The 18,071-nt window shown below is 33.6% G+C and overlaps 1 protein-coding gene across 1 annotated transcript in view; it reads right to left on the bottom strand.

The window, feature by feature from the left end:
* Positions 1–18,071, bottom strand: part of LOC140450341 (uncharacterized) — a 66,378-nt gene that overhangs the window by 47,528 nt on the left and 779 nt on the right. The window contains exon 2 of the mRNA XM_072543930.1: positions 14,136–14,380. Within this exon, the coding sequence (XP_072400031.1) occupies positions 14,136–14,380 (245 nt within the window). The remainder of the gene's footprint in view (positions 1–14,135; positions 14,381–18,071) is intronic.

Here is an 18,071-nt window from a genome sequence, read left to right as displayed (position 1 = left end):
ATTATGAAAAGTTCTCATGTATAATCACTAATAATTATTTGCTGTTAGAAATCAGAATCAATACTCTTCATAAATATTTTCCTATTTAGAATAAATAAGTTTCGCTAGTTTATTCACCTAATACTTCGTATCTATGGAATAATAATAATTTATTTCTCTTATTTCTTTGTTCGATAAGCTATCCGTATTTGCTATTTTAATATTAATATTTGAGTCCAATCTCTTGTACTCAAATCCATCCAGAAACATCGTTAAATAATTGTAGATAACAGAACTTATATATTCATAGTTTTAAGAAATAACAAGCAGAGTGTAATTTTCATCCTCTAATATAATAAATTTATACATGTCAATATATTCTGTTTAATTCCAAAACAAAGAGTTAGTCCGGAGAAGAAATAAACGCATAGTATTCCATAACATTCGTAAAAAAAAGTTTGTTAAAATTTTTAAGCTTATGTTTATGCTTTTTTGAATAAATATGTAATAAAATATTTTCATAATATCTTTATGCATTTTTTGCGTTTCTTTATGCTTTTAAATCCGATCCGGACTCTAATTATCACAATATTGTGTCTTCGCCTTCGTCTTTGATAGTGTCACGACTGTCACGTACACATACTGCCGACGCATCGACGCACTGTTGCCAAAGATTCGCAGAACTTTTGAAAGACGGTGCGACTACCATTAGCGCTGATGTAGCCTCTTAAGTCTTAAAATAGACTGATTAAAATATAATGCATTAATAGATTGTAATCGACATAACACAGAAAAACAGTTAATATATTTGCAACATTTGTAGAAATAAAATTTTAAAAAACCATTAAAAATATAAATTAGTACTGGTTTTAGCAAAGTATGTATATTAGAATAACACATATTATATTTTAAACTCAAGTTGAATGTAAACAATAATCAAAAGCACCGATTAAAAAATGCACTTAACTTCTTCAAAAAATTGTTCTTATGTAGAAGCATAGAAGTGCCTTTTCAAGTAAATGGTCATTGAGCATCAATGAGCATTTTCAGTGCCTTGACGGATGAACTCATTTCCTCTGGAATTCAATAATTAAATTCAGCTTGTAGTTATGTTATATCTTACAAGCCAAAACTAAATCAAATGACATACATTCTAATTATAAAATTTGTACCCTTCGGTTTGTAATGTAGTATTTGTTTAGATAATCGGTTTTAATCAATTCTGCTTACGATTGTTCTTTCCATGTTGTTCTGTATTCTTTTGTTTTCTCATTGATCGACTAGATATTCAGTTCTTTTATTACGTCTTCATTTCTTTGTCTGTCAAACCCCACACTCTTTTTTGCTTGGATTCCCGAGTTGCGTCTTTGCGTATTGAAATGGGGAACTAAAAATCCTTTAGATATGTTCGTCCTGACGTTCAGACAGGATGAAGATATAAACAAAGTTTTTGGAATAACGGATATACTAAGCATGGTCATACATGAAAATATTGTAACAAGGAACCAAGATTTGTTAAATGCATCGGTAAGCACCTAACAAAAGATTGTAAGAAACCATCAGAAGACAAACCAAAATGTATCCAATGTGGCGAAAGTCATCCTGCAAATTACTGCGGATATTATGTAGCCAAAAAAATACAAAAACTGAGAAATCAGAGAACAAGTAAGGAAAGTGCTCCAAAACCTCCACAAAGGGGTAATGTAAAGGAAAAACCAAAAATACAAGCTTTCACTGAAAATAAAAAGTATAGTGATGTAGTAAACAATACAAAACAGTCGCATCAAGAAGTAGAAACCGACAATACATTAAAAATGATATAAGAAAAGCTCATTAAGATAGAGGGCACAATAATTCAAATAGAAGTAAGAGTGACCAGATTGGAACATAGCGCTAAAGGTACTATACCGAAAATTAGAAATGGCTAAGCAATTACGGATCATATAATGGAATGCTAATGGACTGCTACCACATCAAAATGAGCTACAAGCAGTCCTAGACATAGAAGAAGTTGACTTGTGTCTCATATCCGAAACAAATTTCACTAAACAATCTTTCATAAAATTTAGAAGATACAAGACATACCACACTATACATTCTGACAACGTAGCAAAAGGAGGCAGCGCAATAATAATAAAAAATAATATTTAGCATTATGAGGAGATAAAATATGAAACTGAAAACATACAAGCAACCACAGTATGTGTCAAGCTCAAAACTAATTGCGAAATTACTATAATTTCAATTTATAGCCCCCCTAAGCATTTCATTAAAAAAGAACAGTATGAAGAATATCTGAAGAGTATGGGAAAAAGATATATCATTGGAGGTGACTTTAATGCAAAGCACACTCAATGGGGATCAAGATTGACAACACCAAAAGGGAACGAGTTGCTGGCAGCCATGAAAGAACAGAAATGTGAACCAATATCAACGGGTAGACCGACGCATTGGCCAAGTGATCGGAACAAGATACCGGACTTAATTGATTTTTTCATTATTAAAAATATCTCAGCCAATTATGTAGATATTGATAATTGTTGGGATAAGAACTCAGACCATTCACCCATAATGCTCACATTGAGTGACACGATTATTAGAAAGGAGTGTAATCCAATATTAACCAACAAATTAACAGACTGGGAAAGTTTTAAATCAACCCTTGAAGAAAAAATTGAATTATCTGTACAATTAAAAACATCTGAACAACTGATGAGGAAGTAGAGTTGTTTGTTCGAAATATACAAAAATCAGCATGGGAAAACACTCCGATTCAAGTATCAAAAGTAAAAGGAAATAACTATCCGAAGGAAATTAAAAAGTTAATTAAAGAGAAAAGAAAACTAAGAAGGAGGTTTCAACAAACCAGAGCTCCTCAAGATAAAACGAATCTGAACAATGCAACTCAAAAGCTTAAAAGAGAGATTCAAAATATAAAAAATGAATCAATGAGTTCTTACATGAGAGAATTGACGGATGATAGCAGCGCTGAATACTCTCTATGGAAAGCAACGAAAAGGCTAAAAAGTCCAGTAATCCATTCTCCACCCATTAAACTGGAAGATGGTAGTTGGGCCAGGAGCAATAAGCAAAAGGCAGAGAGATTTGCCACATATTTAGAAAATACATTCAAATCACATGAAGACCAAATTAATGATCAAATATGGATAGATCCTAATCAGATAGAAGAGACAATCAGACCAACATCCCCAAAAGAAGTAGCTGATGAAATAAAAGAAAACATAAATTTGAAGAAAGCCCTAGGATTCGATCTAATTACTGGAGAATTACTAAAGCACCTCCCTCGCAAAGCCATAATAAAATTGACCAACCTAATTAATGCTGCTTTTAGATTAAGATATGTCCCAAATTTATGGTAAATAGCTGAGGTAATAATGATACCAAAACCAGGGAAATCACCAGCAGAAGTCTCTTCTTACAGGCTAATATCACTCTTACCAGTGATGTCAAAGCTGTTCGAGAAACTCTTACTAAAAAGAATGAACCCGATAATAGAAGAGAAAAAACTGATTCCAAACCACCAATTTGGCTTCAGAAATAAACACTCTACTATTGATCAAGTACATAGAATACTAACATAATTGAGAAATCGTTAGAGGAAAAGAAAGTCTACTCTACAATATTTTTAGACGTAGCTAAGGCATTCGATAAAATATGGCATGAAGGTTTATTGTATAAACTGAAATCGTTTATGCCTAGACAATATTCAGAAATTCTACAGTCATACATATCTGATAGATACTTCAGAATCAAACAAGAAGACGTTTACACAGATTTAAAAGAAATTAAAGCAGGTGTCCCTCAAGGAAGTGTATTAGGTCCGGTCCTCTACCTGTTATACACATGCGACATACCTGAACTAGAAAATGATACTATAGCCACCTTTGCAGATGATACTGTCATTCTAGCAGAAGGTGATACCAGTGAAGAAGCAGTAGAAAAATTGCAGTTGTCAATAGATAAAATCCATAAGTGGACAAAAAAATGGAAAATCAAACTAACCGAGTCTAAATCAATTCACGTTAATTTTACAAACAAAAAAATCCAAAACATTCCAATTAGAATAAATGATGCCCAAATACCGCACGCATCTACTGCAAAATACTTGGGTATCACACTTGATGCAAATCTTCTCTGAAAAGCCCATATCAAAAAGAAAAAGGAGGAACTAGGTATCCGTTACAAGAAAATGTATTGGCTGATGGGAAGAAATTCAGTTTTGTCCACACATAATAAACAACTGATATACAAGCAAATACTGAGACCAGTATGAATGTATGGTTGCCAACTCTGGGGCTGTGCTAATAAAAGTAATATCCAGATCATCCAGAGATTCCAGAATAAAGTACTAAGGAACATCGTTGATGTTCCTTGGTACATCAGAAATGTCGACCTCCACAAGGACCTTGAGATGGAAGATGTAAATAAAATTATCAAGAAGATGGCAGGTAGTCACGAACAACGGCTCCATAAACACGTAAACATCGAGGCCATCCAGCTCCTCGATAATACTGGGTTAGAAAGAAGACTCAAACGAACAAAACCATTTGAGTTAGTTTAAAGTGTAATTAGTGTAAAAGCAGAGCATAGTGCTGTGTTGTGAATTTGCATGTTAGGTATTAGTGCATAGCTGTTAGATAAAATAAGAGGACGCCATAGGGTAAGCTCTTAGAATGCATTTTCTTTAGTAAATTAAGACAGATAAAAATTGATTAATTGGTCAGCGCTGACCAGATTCCAATAGTATAAACACAGTAGGTGTTTAATATAAAAAAATATTTAAAAGGAACAACCATAAGACCTGAGTATTTTCTCACTAGCCTATATATTGTTAATATTGTTAAGATAAATATCATAATACGAATTTTGGTGTAAAGTATTTTTTGTATTACAATGGTCGTACAATGTAAAACCTGTTTAAGAAGAAATAAAACACACATATGTCAGACTCAAACAAAATACGGATTTTAAACACGATCACTTTATTGTATAATGTTAACTTAAATAGTTTTTTTATGCGTTTTTTTTACTTTAATAGCGTGTGTAATCACGAGCCCTTACAACTGCAGTTATTCGTCTTTTCATACTTCTGATAAGGCTAATCGATCAGTTGTTGAGGCTCTCTCATTCCACAATCAAAGCAATTCTTACTTCCTCTTTGTTTTGAATAACAGGAATCTGTGCCCTAAGTTTTCTGCCTAGCATGTCTCATCCATTCTCTATCGGGTTTAGGTCTGGGGAACGCGCTGGCCAATCCATTGTTGTTATACCGACTTGTAATAAGAAGTCTCTTACACAACGTGCGACGTATGGGCGCGCATTATCCTGCATTCAAATAAAATTTTCTACAATGTATGATGCAAAAGGTACCACATGATCTTGGAGAATATCTCTGATCTAACTATCTGCTGTTAATGTTCCACCATCAATCACTACTAACTCTGTTAGTGGCCTCAAACATATACCATTATTAAACCTCCACGAAAAGGTACAGTCACATTCCAATTTTGACGTTCTCGACCAAAATATTTTCGAGATAATTCCGGCTTTCCATACTTAAAACTCACTCTATATGCTAAATTCCAATCTACAGTCGTCCAGTAGTCAGAGACAAAATTGCCAAAAATATACGAATAAACTGAATTTTGCTGAGAATATCCATTTTGGCACTCAAAAAAAAATCAAAAAACTAATCCTAAAACCCCCACTCTTAAGAAGAGAGCGGGAAACATCGATTTCCAAAGAATCTGTACGCCGTAGAAAAAATTGTTTAAAACAAAAAATGTGACTGAGATAATTTTGAACAAACATGTTTTTTTTTAAGAAAAAAAAGGAATTTTGCCGCAAATGAAGTCAGTTTCTATAAAGCTGTTAAATCAATAAACGTTGCGCGATTTTTGCCATTTTTTACGATTCTCATGAGATCAATAAAAATGATCACTTCCATTAACCGTTCACTATGGATTTTCCATTATTAGATCATAACCTTCAAAACCTATAACATGAAATTTCAATTTTGAGTTTTGGCAACACATATGAGTCTTCTGAAATATGCGTAAAAAACGCTGAATTTAAACTTACACATTACTGTCTTCGTTCAAACAAAAACATGCTGTTTCGCCTTTGTTGAGAACTCATTAGGACTGAGACAGGAGAGAACAGACAGGAAGACAGGCTGTGAGGGAGAAACGCAGGCATTAAAGCAAATTACGCACAAGTGCGAACTTGCGTTAGCTTTATAAAGTGGTAAACGTAGTGCATACATAAGCTTATGAATCAATAGAGATACAGTAACAAGCTGCGAGAATTATAATTACTGAAACGCATAAAATCACCCAGTGAAAAATATGAACTGTAGAATAAATATTGTTTAAAATATCATAGAGCTGGTTACCCATATAAGACTGAATAATAAAATACTACCTCTCCTCTATGGGTGCTAAACGTGCGTTGGAGCTTAGTGTAGAATAAGTAAAATAGTCACAGCCGACGTATTGGCGCCACAGCCTCTTAAATAGTTTTCACACCTAAATACAAGAGGGGTAATCTTCACTTACAGTTCGCATCAAGTAGTATGTATTATTTTATTCAGTTCGTTCTCACACGCCCTTGAGGCAACACTCTCAATTCACATATAAAATATTTCTCTACGCCGAAATCGGGCATTTTTCTCATAAATACGGTTTTCTCTTTTACGTGTGATAAAGAAAGAATTATTTGATACTGTACTGTCAGCTACGGTCGTTTTGAACCTCTCCACTCTAAAAATAAGTTAATTATAAGTCGATAAACTTAAAGTGCTTTTATTTCTCTGGAGCAATATTTGCTCACCTTAACAATCCTTATCCTTCAACGGTCACTGAAGAACCAAACCTATGGAGATACATCCATTTACAAGTCCTTTGAAGTAAGGCTTGGAATCAAAAGATTTCCAACCCTCGAATATAGGGAGCCAGTAACAAGGCTCCCACTCATTCGTGGTCCTATCGAGCACAGATTATTTGATGAAACAGGACTGAAGAAGGAAAAGGATTACACACGCCGGAGAGCAACAGGAAGAAAGAATAATGGTTTCTCGTCCCTAGAAGAAAGATTGCACAAGTTGACCTTCGTTCAAGATTAGACACGTGTGTTTTGTGAAAAGTGCGTTATGTGCCGGTAAGCGACAGCGGTAATTAAATTGGATACTTGAAAAACATTTGGTGAGGTTAAAACTCTTTCTATATTTTCTATAGTCACTGCATGCACATGATTTATATTGGTAGATATTTGTCTCGACTTTTAGTTGTTTATTAATATTTATATTAACTAATGGCTTTGATTTGACAACAGATCTTTCTTCTCAATATCGCTAAAGATAGCTGACAATTATTTATTATACAGATTGTCTCACAGCCCGCTCTCACGAATAATATTTGTTTATCACTCTAGTAAAAATACTCTATTAAAATTAAAATCGCGTCTTAGTTAAAAAAGACATTTACACTAAACAAAATCATTCACTCTTATTTCTCGCTCAGCATATATTTGCAAATAAATTCACTTTAAATAAAAAATGGAAGCTTTAAAGAAAAATTGCAAATCACTTAAAGCATCAATTACACGTATCTCAGAATGGTTTATAGCCAAAAGAGACACAGAAAACGAAATACTTGATTTTGAAAATAGGAAAGAAAAACTTTTTAATTTTTTCACACAATATGAACAAATTCAATTAGAAATCGAACAGACTGATGATAGCGACCAACAATCAGCTGATCGAGCAAATGTTGAAGAAAGATACTTCAACACACTCAAAGGTTTACAAAGAAAAATAATAGAATTAAATTTAACAAAAAATAAAGCACCTAGCTCAAATAATAATGCTGTTTCCAGTGCGAGGCTGCCTGAAATTAGCATGAAAACCTTTACCGGAAATTTCTCAGAATTCAATGAATTCTTTCAACTATTTGAAACTCTGATCACAAACAATTCAAGTTTAAATAATGTACAAAAGTTTATATATTTAAAATCCTTCCTCAAAGGAGAACCTTTAAACTTAATTAGCAGTATCGAAGTAGTAGATGCAAATTTTGCTATTGCTATAAAAACCCTAAAAGAAAGATATGATGACAAATCACGAGTGATTAGTACTCTTATAAAAAAGCTGTTAAAGTCTCAATCTCTAGTTAAATGCACTCCTCAGGTACTAAGAGATTTTCTTGTACACACGAAGCAAACGCTTCAAGCTCTTAGTAATCTCGAAGTTCCAATTGAACATTGGGACCTCCTTTTAATAGAAATATTTTTAGAAAAAATAGATTTTGCTTCTCACAAGGCTTTTGAATATGAAGTAGGTTCTAAGAATGTTCCAACACTCAAACAATTTTTTGAATTTCTAGAAAAAAGATGTGATGTTTTAGAGAAACTTAATTACACTGAAACTCAGTCAAAGTTTAATAATAAAGTCACTCAAAAAACTGCTCATATTTCCACTATAAATAATAATAAATCTAGCTATGAAAATTGCATATTTTGTAAACAAACTGGTCATAAAATATATCAGTGTAACTTATTTAAAGACACAAATTCTCGAGAAAGGTTTAATTTTGTAAAGCAAGCACAGCTTTGCAGAAACTGTTTTGGCACTAAGCATTTTACTGATAAATGCATCTCTAAATACACATGTAAAATTTACAATAAAAGGCACAATACACTTCTGCATGAAGAAAATCATTTTTCTCACACTCATGAAAATAATGTATTCTCTCCCACTCGAAGCAATCAAAGTGCTTCAAATTCACATGATGGTAATCAAAGTCACGCCAATAGACAACAATCACGCTTTAATGCACCACAAACCTCTCAATCCTCCGCAAGTATACAGGGTGATTCACAAACTCGCCATAGTGCACCACATATCTCTCAAAGTCATTTTCATGTTCCTCAAAGGAGTAATAATGCCCAAGTTACTCAAAGAATTAATTCTCCACATTCATATAATGAATCACCAAACACTTCTACTCACTTAAGCACTCAGACAAATGAAAATTGTCTACTCTCAGACACGCAAAGTCAAAATTCATCTTGCATCTCTTCTCTCTCCACTTTCAATCCAAAAAACGAAGTTTTGCTAGCCACAGCGCTGGTAACAATTTACTCTAAAAGTGGACAACCTGTACACGTAAGATGTCTTCTCGATAATGGATCTCAATCGAGCTTTGCAACAAAGGATTTAGTAAATAAACTAAATTACTCTACCACTAATAAAAGATTACAAATTTCCACAATCTCTCAAAATTGTTCCATCTCAAATGAAATGGTAAACATTGAATTTTTCCCATATAAAAACAATGATATGAAATTTGAAGTATCATGTGCAGTTTTGGATAATATTACGTGTAAAATACCTCAGGTACCTCTAGATCGTAGCAAAATAAAAATACCAGCTGGCATAAAGCTCAGTGATCCCTCTTACTCCTCCCCAGGGAGAATCGATCTCTTATTAGGTGCAGAAATTTACTGTGATCTATTAAAGGATGGTTTAATTCATATTGGAGCAGGTCTTCCAGTGCTTCAAAACACTCATTTAGGATATGTCATGTTCGGTAACTTATCTCCACAAACAAGTTTCATCTAAGAAAAAGATGCACTCTCACTCAAACTGTAACTATTCACACTCGAATCATATTTCTTTATTTGTTCAATCTCACACTGAAGAAGAAAATATAAATAATCTTCTCCAAAGGTTTTGGGACATTGAAGAAGTTCCCGAAATAAAGCATTTAAGTCCTGATGATGAAAAGGCTGAGAAAATATTTAAAGCCACAACACAAATCCTACCGAATGGACAGTTCCAAGTAGATTTACCCCTATGCACGCCTAATGAAAATAATAAATTGGGCGACTCTTTCCAAATGGCGCGAAGGCGATTTCTAAATTTGGAGAACAAATTCTCAAAAAATGATTCTCTTTACAAACAATATAAATCTTTTATAGACGAGTATGTTGAATTAGGACATGCAAAATATGTTCCGTTATCTCTGCAGAATGTACACTCAGAAAACAAATATTTCTTGCCTCACCACAGTGTAGAAAGACACTTCTCTCACAACTCGTTTGCGCATAGTTTTTGACGCATCCTTGAAAATCACTTCTGGTTTTAGTCTTAATGATATTATGTTAAAGGGTTATACCACACAATCAGAACTATTTGACACTTTAGTCAATTTTAGACTCTTTAAGTATGTGTTCACATCTGATATAAAAAAGATGTTGAGACAAATCAGAATTAACCCCAACCAAACTTTCTTATTAAATATTTTGTGGCGCAACTCTCCCTCGGAGCCGTTAAAATGTATAAAATTGGAAACGGTTACCTATGGAACGAAACCAGCTACCTTCCTTAGCACACGATGTTTAATTGAACTCGCAAACATGCATAAGGAAGAATATCCTCTCGCTCATGATATGCTCATTAATTTTTGCTATATTGATGACATACTATATGGTACAAATAGTATTGAAACACTCACACTTGCGCATGAGCAAATCACTGCACTGCTACAAAAGGCAGGCATATCTTTTCACAAATGGTGTTCAAATTCACCACAATTTTTAGAAAATATTTCACAATTTTCAACTGACTCTACGTATGTTATATCTTCAGAAAATCATTCCAATAAAATATTAGGTCTTTGTTGGGACTCTAAATTAGATAGTTTCTCTATTTCAGTGCCAGAAATCGAAATAAAAGATTCCTACACTAAGAGACAAGTGCTCTCGATAATCGCAAGTTTTTTCGACCCCAAGGGATTAATTAATCCTGTAATAGTAACTGCAAAAATAATAATGCCAAAAATTTGGCTTTCAAAAATTCAGTGGAATGAAAGTTTAGACTCTACACTCTTAAATGAATGGTTAAATTTTCTCAAACATATTTCAGCACTAAAACATTTAAAAATGCACAGACCTTTTTTTATTGAAAATTATGTATGTAGTATACAAATCCACGCATTTTCCGACGCTAGTGAAAAGGCATACGCCAGCTGCATATATATTAGAGTTACTTATAGCTCAAGGAATGTCTCTTCCACACTCATCACCTCTAAAAGTAGGGTAGCTCCAATAAAAACATTAACTTTACCTAAGTTAGAACTTATGGGTGCTGTTTTATGCAGCAAACTCACTAAAAGAATAGTTGAAATTCTAAATAATAAATTAACTCAAATAGACTCAATAAACTGCTGGACGGACTCAGAAATCGTACTTGCTTGGTTAGGCTCACATAGCTCGAGATGGTCACAGTTTGTTGCAAATAGAGTTTCTGAAATACAAGGAAACCCACAATTTAAGTGGCGATATATAAAGTCAAAACAAAACCCCGCAGATATTGCGTCAAGAGGCATGTCTGCTCCTGAACTTCTAAACTCAAAATTTTGGTTTCAAGGTCCCTCATTTCTACTTAATTATGACTTAGATTTAACTTCTTATGATTCAAAACCAAATATAAGTAAAATACCCGAGGAAAAGAAAATAGTTCATCTAGCACAAGAAGGTCCAATAAGTTTCATTGAAAATTTATCTCTCAAATTTTCAAACTTCTCAAAACTACAACGCAGTATCACACTTATTCTCAGGTACATTCACAATTTCAAGTTTCCAAATGAAAAATATGTTGGACCCTTCTCTGTTTCAGAATTAAAAAATGCTGAAAATTTAATAATAAAACTTTTGCAAAAGGCACACTTTTTTCGAGAATTTTCTTGTCTTAAAAATAAGGAGATGATTTCAAATAGAACAATTTTAAAACTCAACCCATTCATAGATAATCAGCAAATGATTCGTGTAGGTGGTCGTCTAAGGTACTCGACGTCCCATATGAACAGAAGTACCCATTACTTCTACCCTCTCATAATCACATAGTAAAATTAATGCTGCATAGAGAACATATAAGATTATGTCATGCAGGCCCTCAAAATACTCTTTCCAATTTTCGTTTAAGATATTGGTGTCTAAATGGTCTCAAAGAAACTAAAAGGATAATTAATAAGTGTCACGATTGTTTTAAATTTAAAGCAAAGACAGCCACACAGTTAATGGCTGATTTACCACGGGAACGTTCATGTTTCTCCCCTCCATTTACCAATGTTGGTCTAGACTTTGGTGGTCCATTTCTTATAAAAAGCTCCAATTTAAGAAAGGCTCCAAAAATAAAATCCTACATAGCGTTGTTCGTATGTATGGTTACTCGTGCAGTGCACATCGAATTAGTCACAGGTCTCTCTACCGAAAGTTTCTTACTTGCTTTAAAAAGATTCATCAGTAGGAGAGGCTGTCCACAAATTATCTACTCAGATAACGCCACTAATTTTCTAGGAGCTAGAAATCAGTTGAGGGAAGTTGCACTATTTCTTAAACAAAAGGAAACCTCTGAGTCCATATTCAATTTTCTCTCCTCTTCTGAAATCCAATGGAAATTTATTGTAGCCCATTCTCCGCATCATGGTGGAATTTGGGAGGCAGCCATAAAAAGTGCCAAATATCACATTTTAAGGCTTTTAGGCAATACCACTTTAACTTTTGAAGCCTTTAGCACAGTTCTCGCACAAATAGAAGCAATACTAAACTCACGCCCTCTTTGTGCTATGTCAAATGATCCAAATGACTTTAACACATTGTCTCCAGGACATTTCCTAATAGGAAAACCAATTACGTCATTTCCTGAAGAGATAGTGACGGAAATACCTAACAATAAATTGACAATTTGGCAAAACTACATGAAGATTCAGCAATCATTTGCCAAACGCTGGAAAATTGATTACCTTAATCAACTTCAGAATCGCCCCAAGTGGTTAACACCACAGAAGAATTTTGAAGTTAACGACTTAGTTCTATTAAAGGAAGATAAAGTTCCACCCCTACACTGGCCATTGGCAAGAATTGTTGAATTGTTTACTGGTAAGGACGATAAGGTCCGTAGTGTTAAAATAAAGACTAGAGATGGATATTTTAACAGACCCATTACAAAACTCTGTCCTCTTCCTGTGGACAAAGTAGAAAATTAAAATTTTAAATTTTGTCACATTTATATGTATTACTCTAGTTTAGGAATAGTTATTTCTTAAATTACTTCTAAGTTAAGTTTGCTTACTTTCTCAAATCACTCTTTCTTTCGTTTTGAAGTAAATACTTCAACGCGGGCAGTCTATGTTCCAGAAATGAACATATCATTTTAAAATATAAAATAAAAATATAGTTCTTTACACTTTTCTTAGTGTAGAATAAGTAAAATAGTCACAGCCGACGTATTGGCGCCACAGCCTCTTAAATAGTTTTCACACCTAAATACAAGAGGGGTAATCTTCACTTAAAGTTCGCATCAAGTAGTATGTATTATTTTATTCAGTTCGTTCTCACACGCCCTTGAGGCAACACTCTCAATTCACATATAAAATATTTCTCTACGCCGAAATCGGGCATTTTTCTCATAAATACGGTTTTCTCTTTTACGTGTGGTAAAGAAAGAATTATTTGATACTGTACTGTCAGCTACGGTCGTTTTGAACCTCTCCACTCTAAAAATAAGTTAATTATAAGTCGATAAACTTAAAGTGCTTTTATTTCTCTGGAGCAATATTTGCTCACCTTAACAATCCTTATCCTTCAACGGTCACTGAAGAACCAAACCTATGGAGATACATCCATTTACAAGTCCTTTGAAGTAAGGCTTGGAATCAAAAGATTTCCAACCCTCGAATATAGGGAGCCAGTAACAAGGCTCCCACTCACCATCAAGACATTACAATTAGACAAACTAGATGAACAGACTAGGTCACGGTTAGGAGGTAAAAACAATAATTGGGATAAAACAAAAGAGAGAATTTATATTAGGAGTAAAGTTTAAAGGTTAATTTTACTTTCACAGATAAATTTCATATATACACTTCGTGTTCAGAGACAGTAGGTAGCATAAAGTGTAAAAGAACATTACATTTTATTAAACCTTCGATTAAATTATAGATATGTGGAAGGTATTTTGTGCACTCAAAGAAAATGTGATTCCAGTCTACTACTTTCTGACATTCACTACATAGATTTGAATCAAAAACTTTGTATAAAAGTTATAAATTGAAATCTTATTTGTAATTACATACCTTCATCTTCAGTTGAATCGGTTATACTGGTAATAAGTTCGTTGAACAGATTAGCGATGGAGATTGCTGCACTACCAATTTCCACATCTGAAGGCATCCAATTACCTGGTGGCATCTTTTTGTAAATCTTAACAAAAATGTCCAGTTTATTGAGAGCTTCTTCAGCTTGCTCAGGAGACAGAGAAAACAGGCAAGATTTTCCACTCTTTATATTGGCAAATTTTGGACAATTTGATTTATAGTTTCTAGAGAAAAAAATTTATTATGTTATATTAAGTCAATTTTTCTTAATATTCTGTTTACGATATTTAAAAAATGTATGCATTATTTAATAGGTATGTTCTTTCTTGTACATACGGAACCATACCTTCTTTGAACGTTTGTGATAATTCTCGCCACATAAGTTGGTTCATAGAGAGGCTTAAAGAGATCTGATGCTGTTCTCTCAGTCTACTGTCTAATATTATACAACCACGGGATAACTCATCTACCAGTCAGTCTATTTCCTTTTAATTTACCTCTATACCTGATGAATGGTGAGTAGTACCTTGTCGTTTCCCATCACATGTAAAAAATATGACAATTTTCTTGTTGTCGGTCTTAATATATTCTTTAGATTTCTTTACATTTTTACAAATATTTGCGTTGGTAACTCAATATATCTATGAGATATACTCTATATAGCAGGGTTGGAAATACGTGACAAGTAAGTATTCATACAGTGTCGAAACCACTTATGGAATAAAATTGTTTGTGTCCTTATTTTAAAAAATAATAAACGTTGAGATACCTTAACTTTTAAATTTAAATGTGCGCTTTTTAAACATAAATTTGATTGTACAGGGTGATCCACGCAAGTCTGGCATAGTCCATAATCTGTATTTTAAATGAAATACCCTGTATATTTTTGTTTTTAAAAACTCCTGAATAACCTGATCTCAATGAACTATATCATGTAGGGTCTATTATGAATAATACAAGGTTCTAGGTATTCCATTTGTTGTTTTTAATTTCTTTCAATGCCTTCTTTATTTCTGATTTGCTTATTTCTGACTGTAGCTCTAAGTTGACATTTTTTATTTTAGCCTAAGTTGGTTTTTAATTTCTTCTGGTGGTTCCTTTTTTGTTTTATATAATTCTGAGTAGAAATGGTGGATTATATTTATGATGTCATCTTTAATGTTTGTTTCTACTCCGTTTACATCTTTTATTTTTTTTATTTCACACTTACCTAATTTCGGTCTAAAGCATTTCAAATTTTTGTTGTTATATATTACTTCTTTTATTTTTATTTCTTGTTCTTTTCTCTTATTTTCTTTTATCATTCTGCTTATTGTTTTATTGATTTTTACATATTCTATAGATTTCCTTTTGCCTTCTTCGTTCAGCTTCCTTCTTTTATTCATAAGCTTCTTTTGTTTCTGTAGATATATAGTTGTTCTTTTTTAGATTTTTTTTTTGCTATTTTTTTTCCTGATGTAATCATCGTTAATGTGTGTTGTCTATTTCTTCTATATCTTTATCATCACTGTCTAATTTTTGGGTAAGTTGTTCTTTTAATAGGTCTTTGTATATCTCTTTATATTGCCCTAGTTTGTTTCTATCTACTAGATCCCAGTTTCTAATTATTTTTCTTTTCAGTTCATAGTTACCGTCAATACTAATTTTTGCTCTGACGGTCCTGTGATCGCTACCTGTTGTGAATCTGTTAAGAACTGTTACATATTTAATGATATATCGTTCCGTGGACAGTATGTAGTCGATCTCATTTTTTGTGAATCCATTAGGGCTGATTCATGTCCATTTTCGTTAGGGCTTCTTTTTGTAAAAGGAGTTCATTGCGTATAGATGCTTTTCTTCTAGGTAGTTCATCAAAGTAGCACCTCTATCATTTCTCTGACCATACCCGAAATCTCCTATCTTAGTTTCTTCTTTGTTTAGTTTTCTACCCAGTTTGGCATTGAAATCTCCAATTACTAGTGTAAGACGATTTTTATGTTCTTCCATAGCCTTTGATATATCTTCATAAAATAGTTCGATATCTTCGTCATCATAAGCTGTCGTGGGGGCATATACGTGGATAATTTTAATTGATGTTATTCTTATTTTAAGTACATATGACATAGGCGACACGATCTGATATACCTTTGATAATTTGGACATGCTTACTTATAGCTGTATTTATTATAAATCCTACTCCAAATTTACTATTCTTTTCATTTCCTATATAATATAGTAGATTACCGGATTTTAGCGAATGGACATATATTAGCAAAAAGAAAAGTATACTTAAAAACATGGGTGGAGTGAGTAATAAAGTCAATGATTTTCAAAGAACGTAGATAATGACAATGGAACAACAGCGAGGATTGAAATTTGTAGAACAAAAGTTGAATTTTATCTTGACGCTGATGTTTTATTAAGGACTTACTCAGTTGAGTGGTAATTCCTAAATACACACATCAAAATAATCTAGAGGACACTTTAATAGCTTTAAATCAATGTTAGCTGCAAATACAAAAATTTAAATTTTTGTTTTTTTTTTGTTGTTTTGTCGATAATTGTACCAACTTGGACGGTAATGCTGATAAGAATGGCTATAAAAAATTTAACAAAACTTCAATATGCGTTTGTTTTCTATAATAAGATAAAAAGTAATATTTCTTTATTGGTACTTGATTTTCGATGTTTATGTGGATGTTTTGCAATTGCTAACGATGGAGAGACGTCATTTAAATCGCGAAACGCAATGGCGTGCTATCGAAATGCTTTAAGTTGGCAAAAGTCAAAAGAGACATTGCTGAGGTCCTCCACATAAACAGAAGTGTTATTAATCGTTTGTGGTTTTAAGGTTTCAAGAAACTGTTGATGTTGCTGAACGTCATGCAGGTCGTACAAGGATAACCAACCAGTTTGAAGACCGTTTTATTAGGTTTTAGACTTGGTGAGATCGCACTGTAACTGTATCACAATTACAAATAGGGCTGCAAGAGACCCATCAAGTGTTTGTAAGTGGCCAAACTATGGGAAATAGACTGCATAAAGCTGGGTTAAATGTTCGAAGACGTGTGAGAGTGCCTGTGTTATCCAGATGAAATCACGCTCATCGATTTCAGTGGGCACAAGAACACGCAAATTGGTTTAGACGTGAGTGGGCCTCTACTTTGTTCACAGATGAGTTCAAATTTGGATTGGTACCAGCTACAATACGGCAAGACAAGAGTTTGGAGACGATTTGGAAATCTTGAACGATTGGCCACCGTGCAGGAGGTTTATGGACAGCAAGGCGGCAGTATAATGGTATAAGATGGCATCACTCTTGGTGGAAGAACTAATCTCGTTTGTCTGGAACGGTTTCTAAATGCAACAGACTACCGCGTTATTTATGTTTCGGACAGATTAGAAGCCTTCAAGTTATGGGCCTACAGAAGGATATTAAGAATAAGTTGGGTAGATAGAGTTACGAATGTCGAGGTGTTGAGAAGAATGGGAAAAGATAAATAGGTTTTAAATACAATTAAAGTCAGAAAACTGCAATATCTGGGACATGCCATGAAGGGCGAGCGGTATAACTTGTTGCATCTCCTGGTTAAACAATTTGAGAGCTTGGGTTAACTGCACTTCTGCTGACCTCCTTGGAGCAGCGGTATCGAAAGTGCAAATTGCCATGATGGTTGCCAACCTTCTTAGAGGAGATGGCACATGAAGAAGACCGCGATATTATTCTTGAACCTCCTGTTGTATCCTTTGCACAACAACATAGTCCCCAATTTTAATTAATGCATGACAGTGCGCGTCCGCGTACTGCCGGATGCGTGCAAACATTCCTCGAAGATAATGAAATTAAGGTTATAACCATGCCTTGTACAATCGCCAGATTTAAACCCAATTGAGCATGTATGGGACATATTGGGCAGATACATTTTACAACAAAAT

Source organism: Diabrotica undecimpunctata, chromosome 9 (assembly GCF_040954645.1).
Source record: "Diabrotica undecimpunctata isolate CICGRU chromosome 9, icDiaUnde3, whole genome shotgun sequence".
In the NCBI taxonomy this organism is placed as follows: Eukaryota; Metazoa; Arthropoda; class Insecta; order Coleoptera; family Chrysomelidae; genus Diabrotica; species Diabrotica undecimpunctata.
The sequence above is the reverse complement of the archived record's forward strand: the minus strand, read 5'-3'. Positions and strand labels throughout refer to the sequence as shown.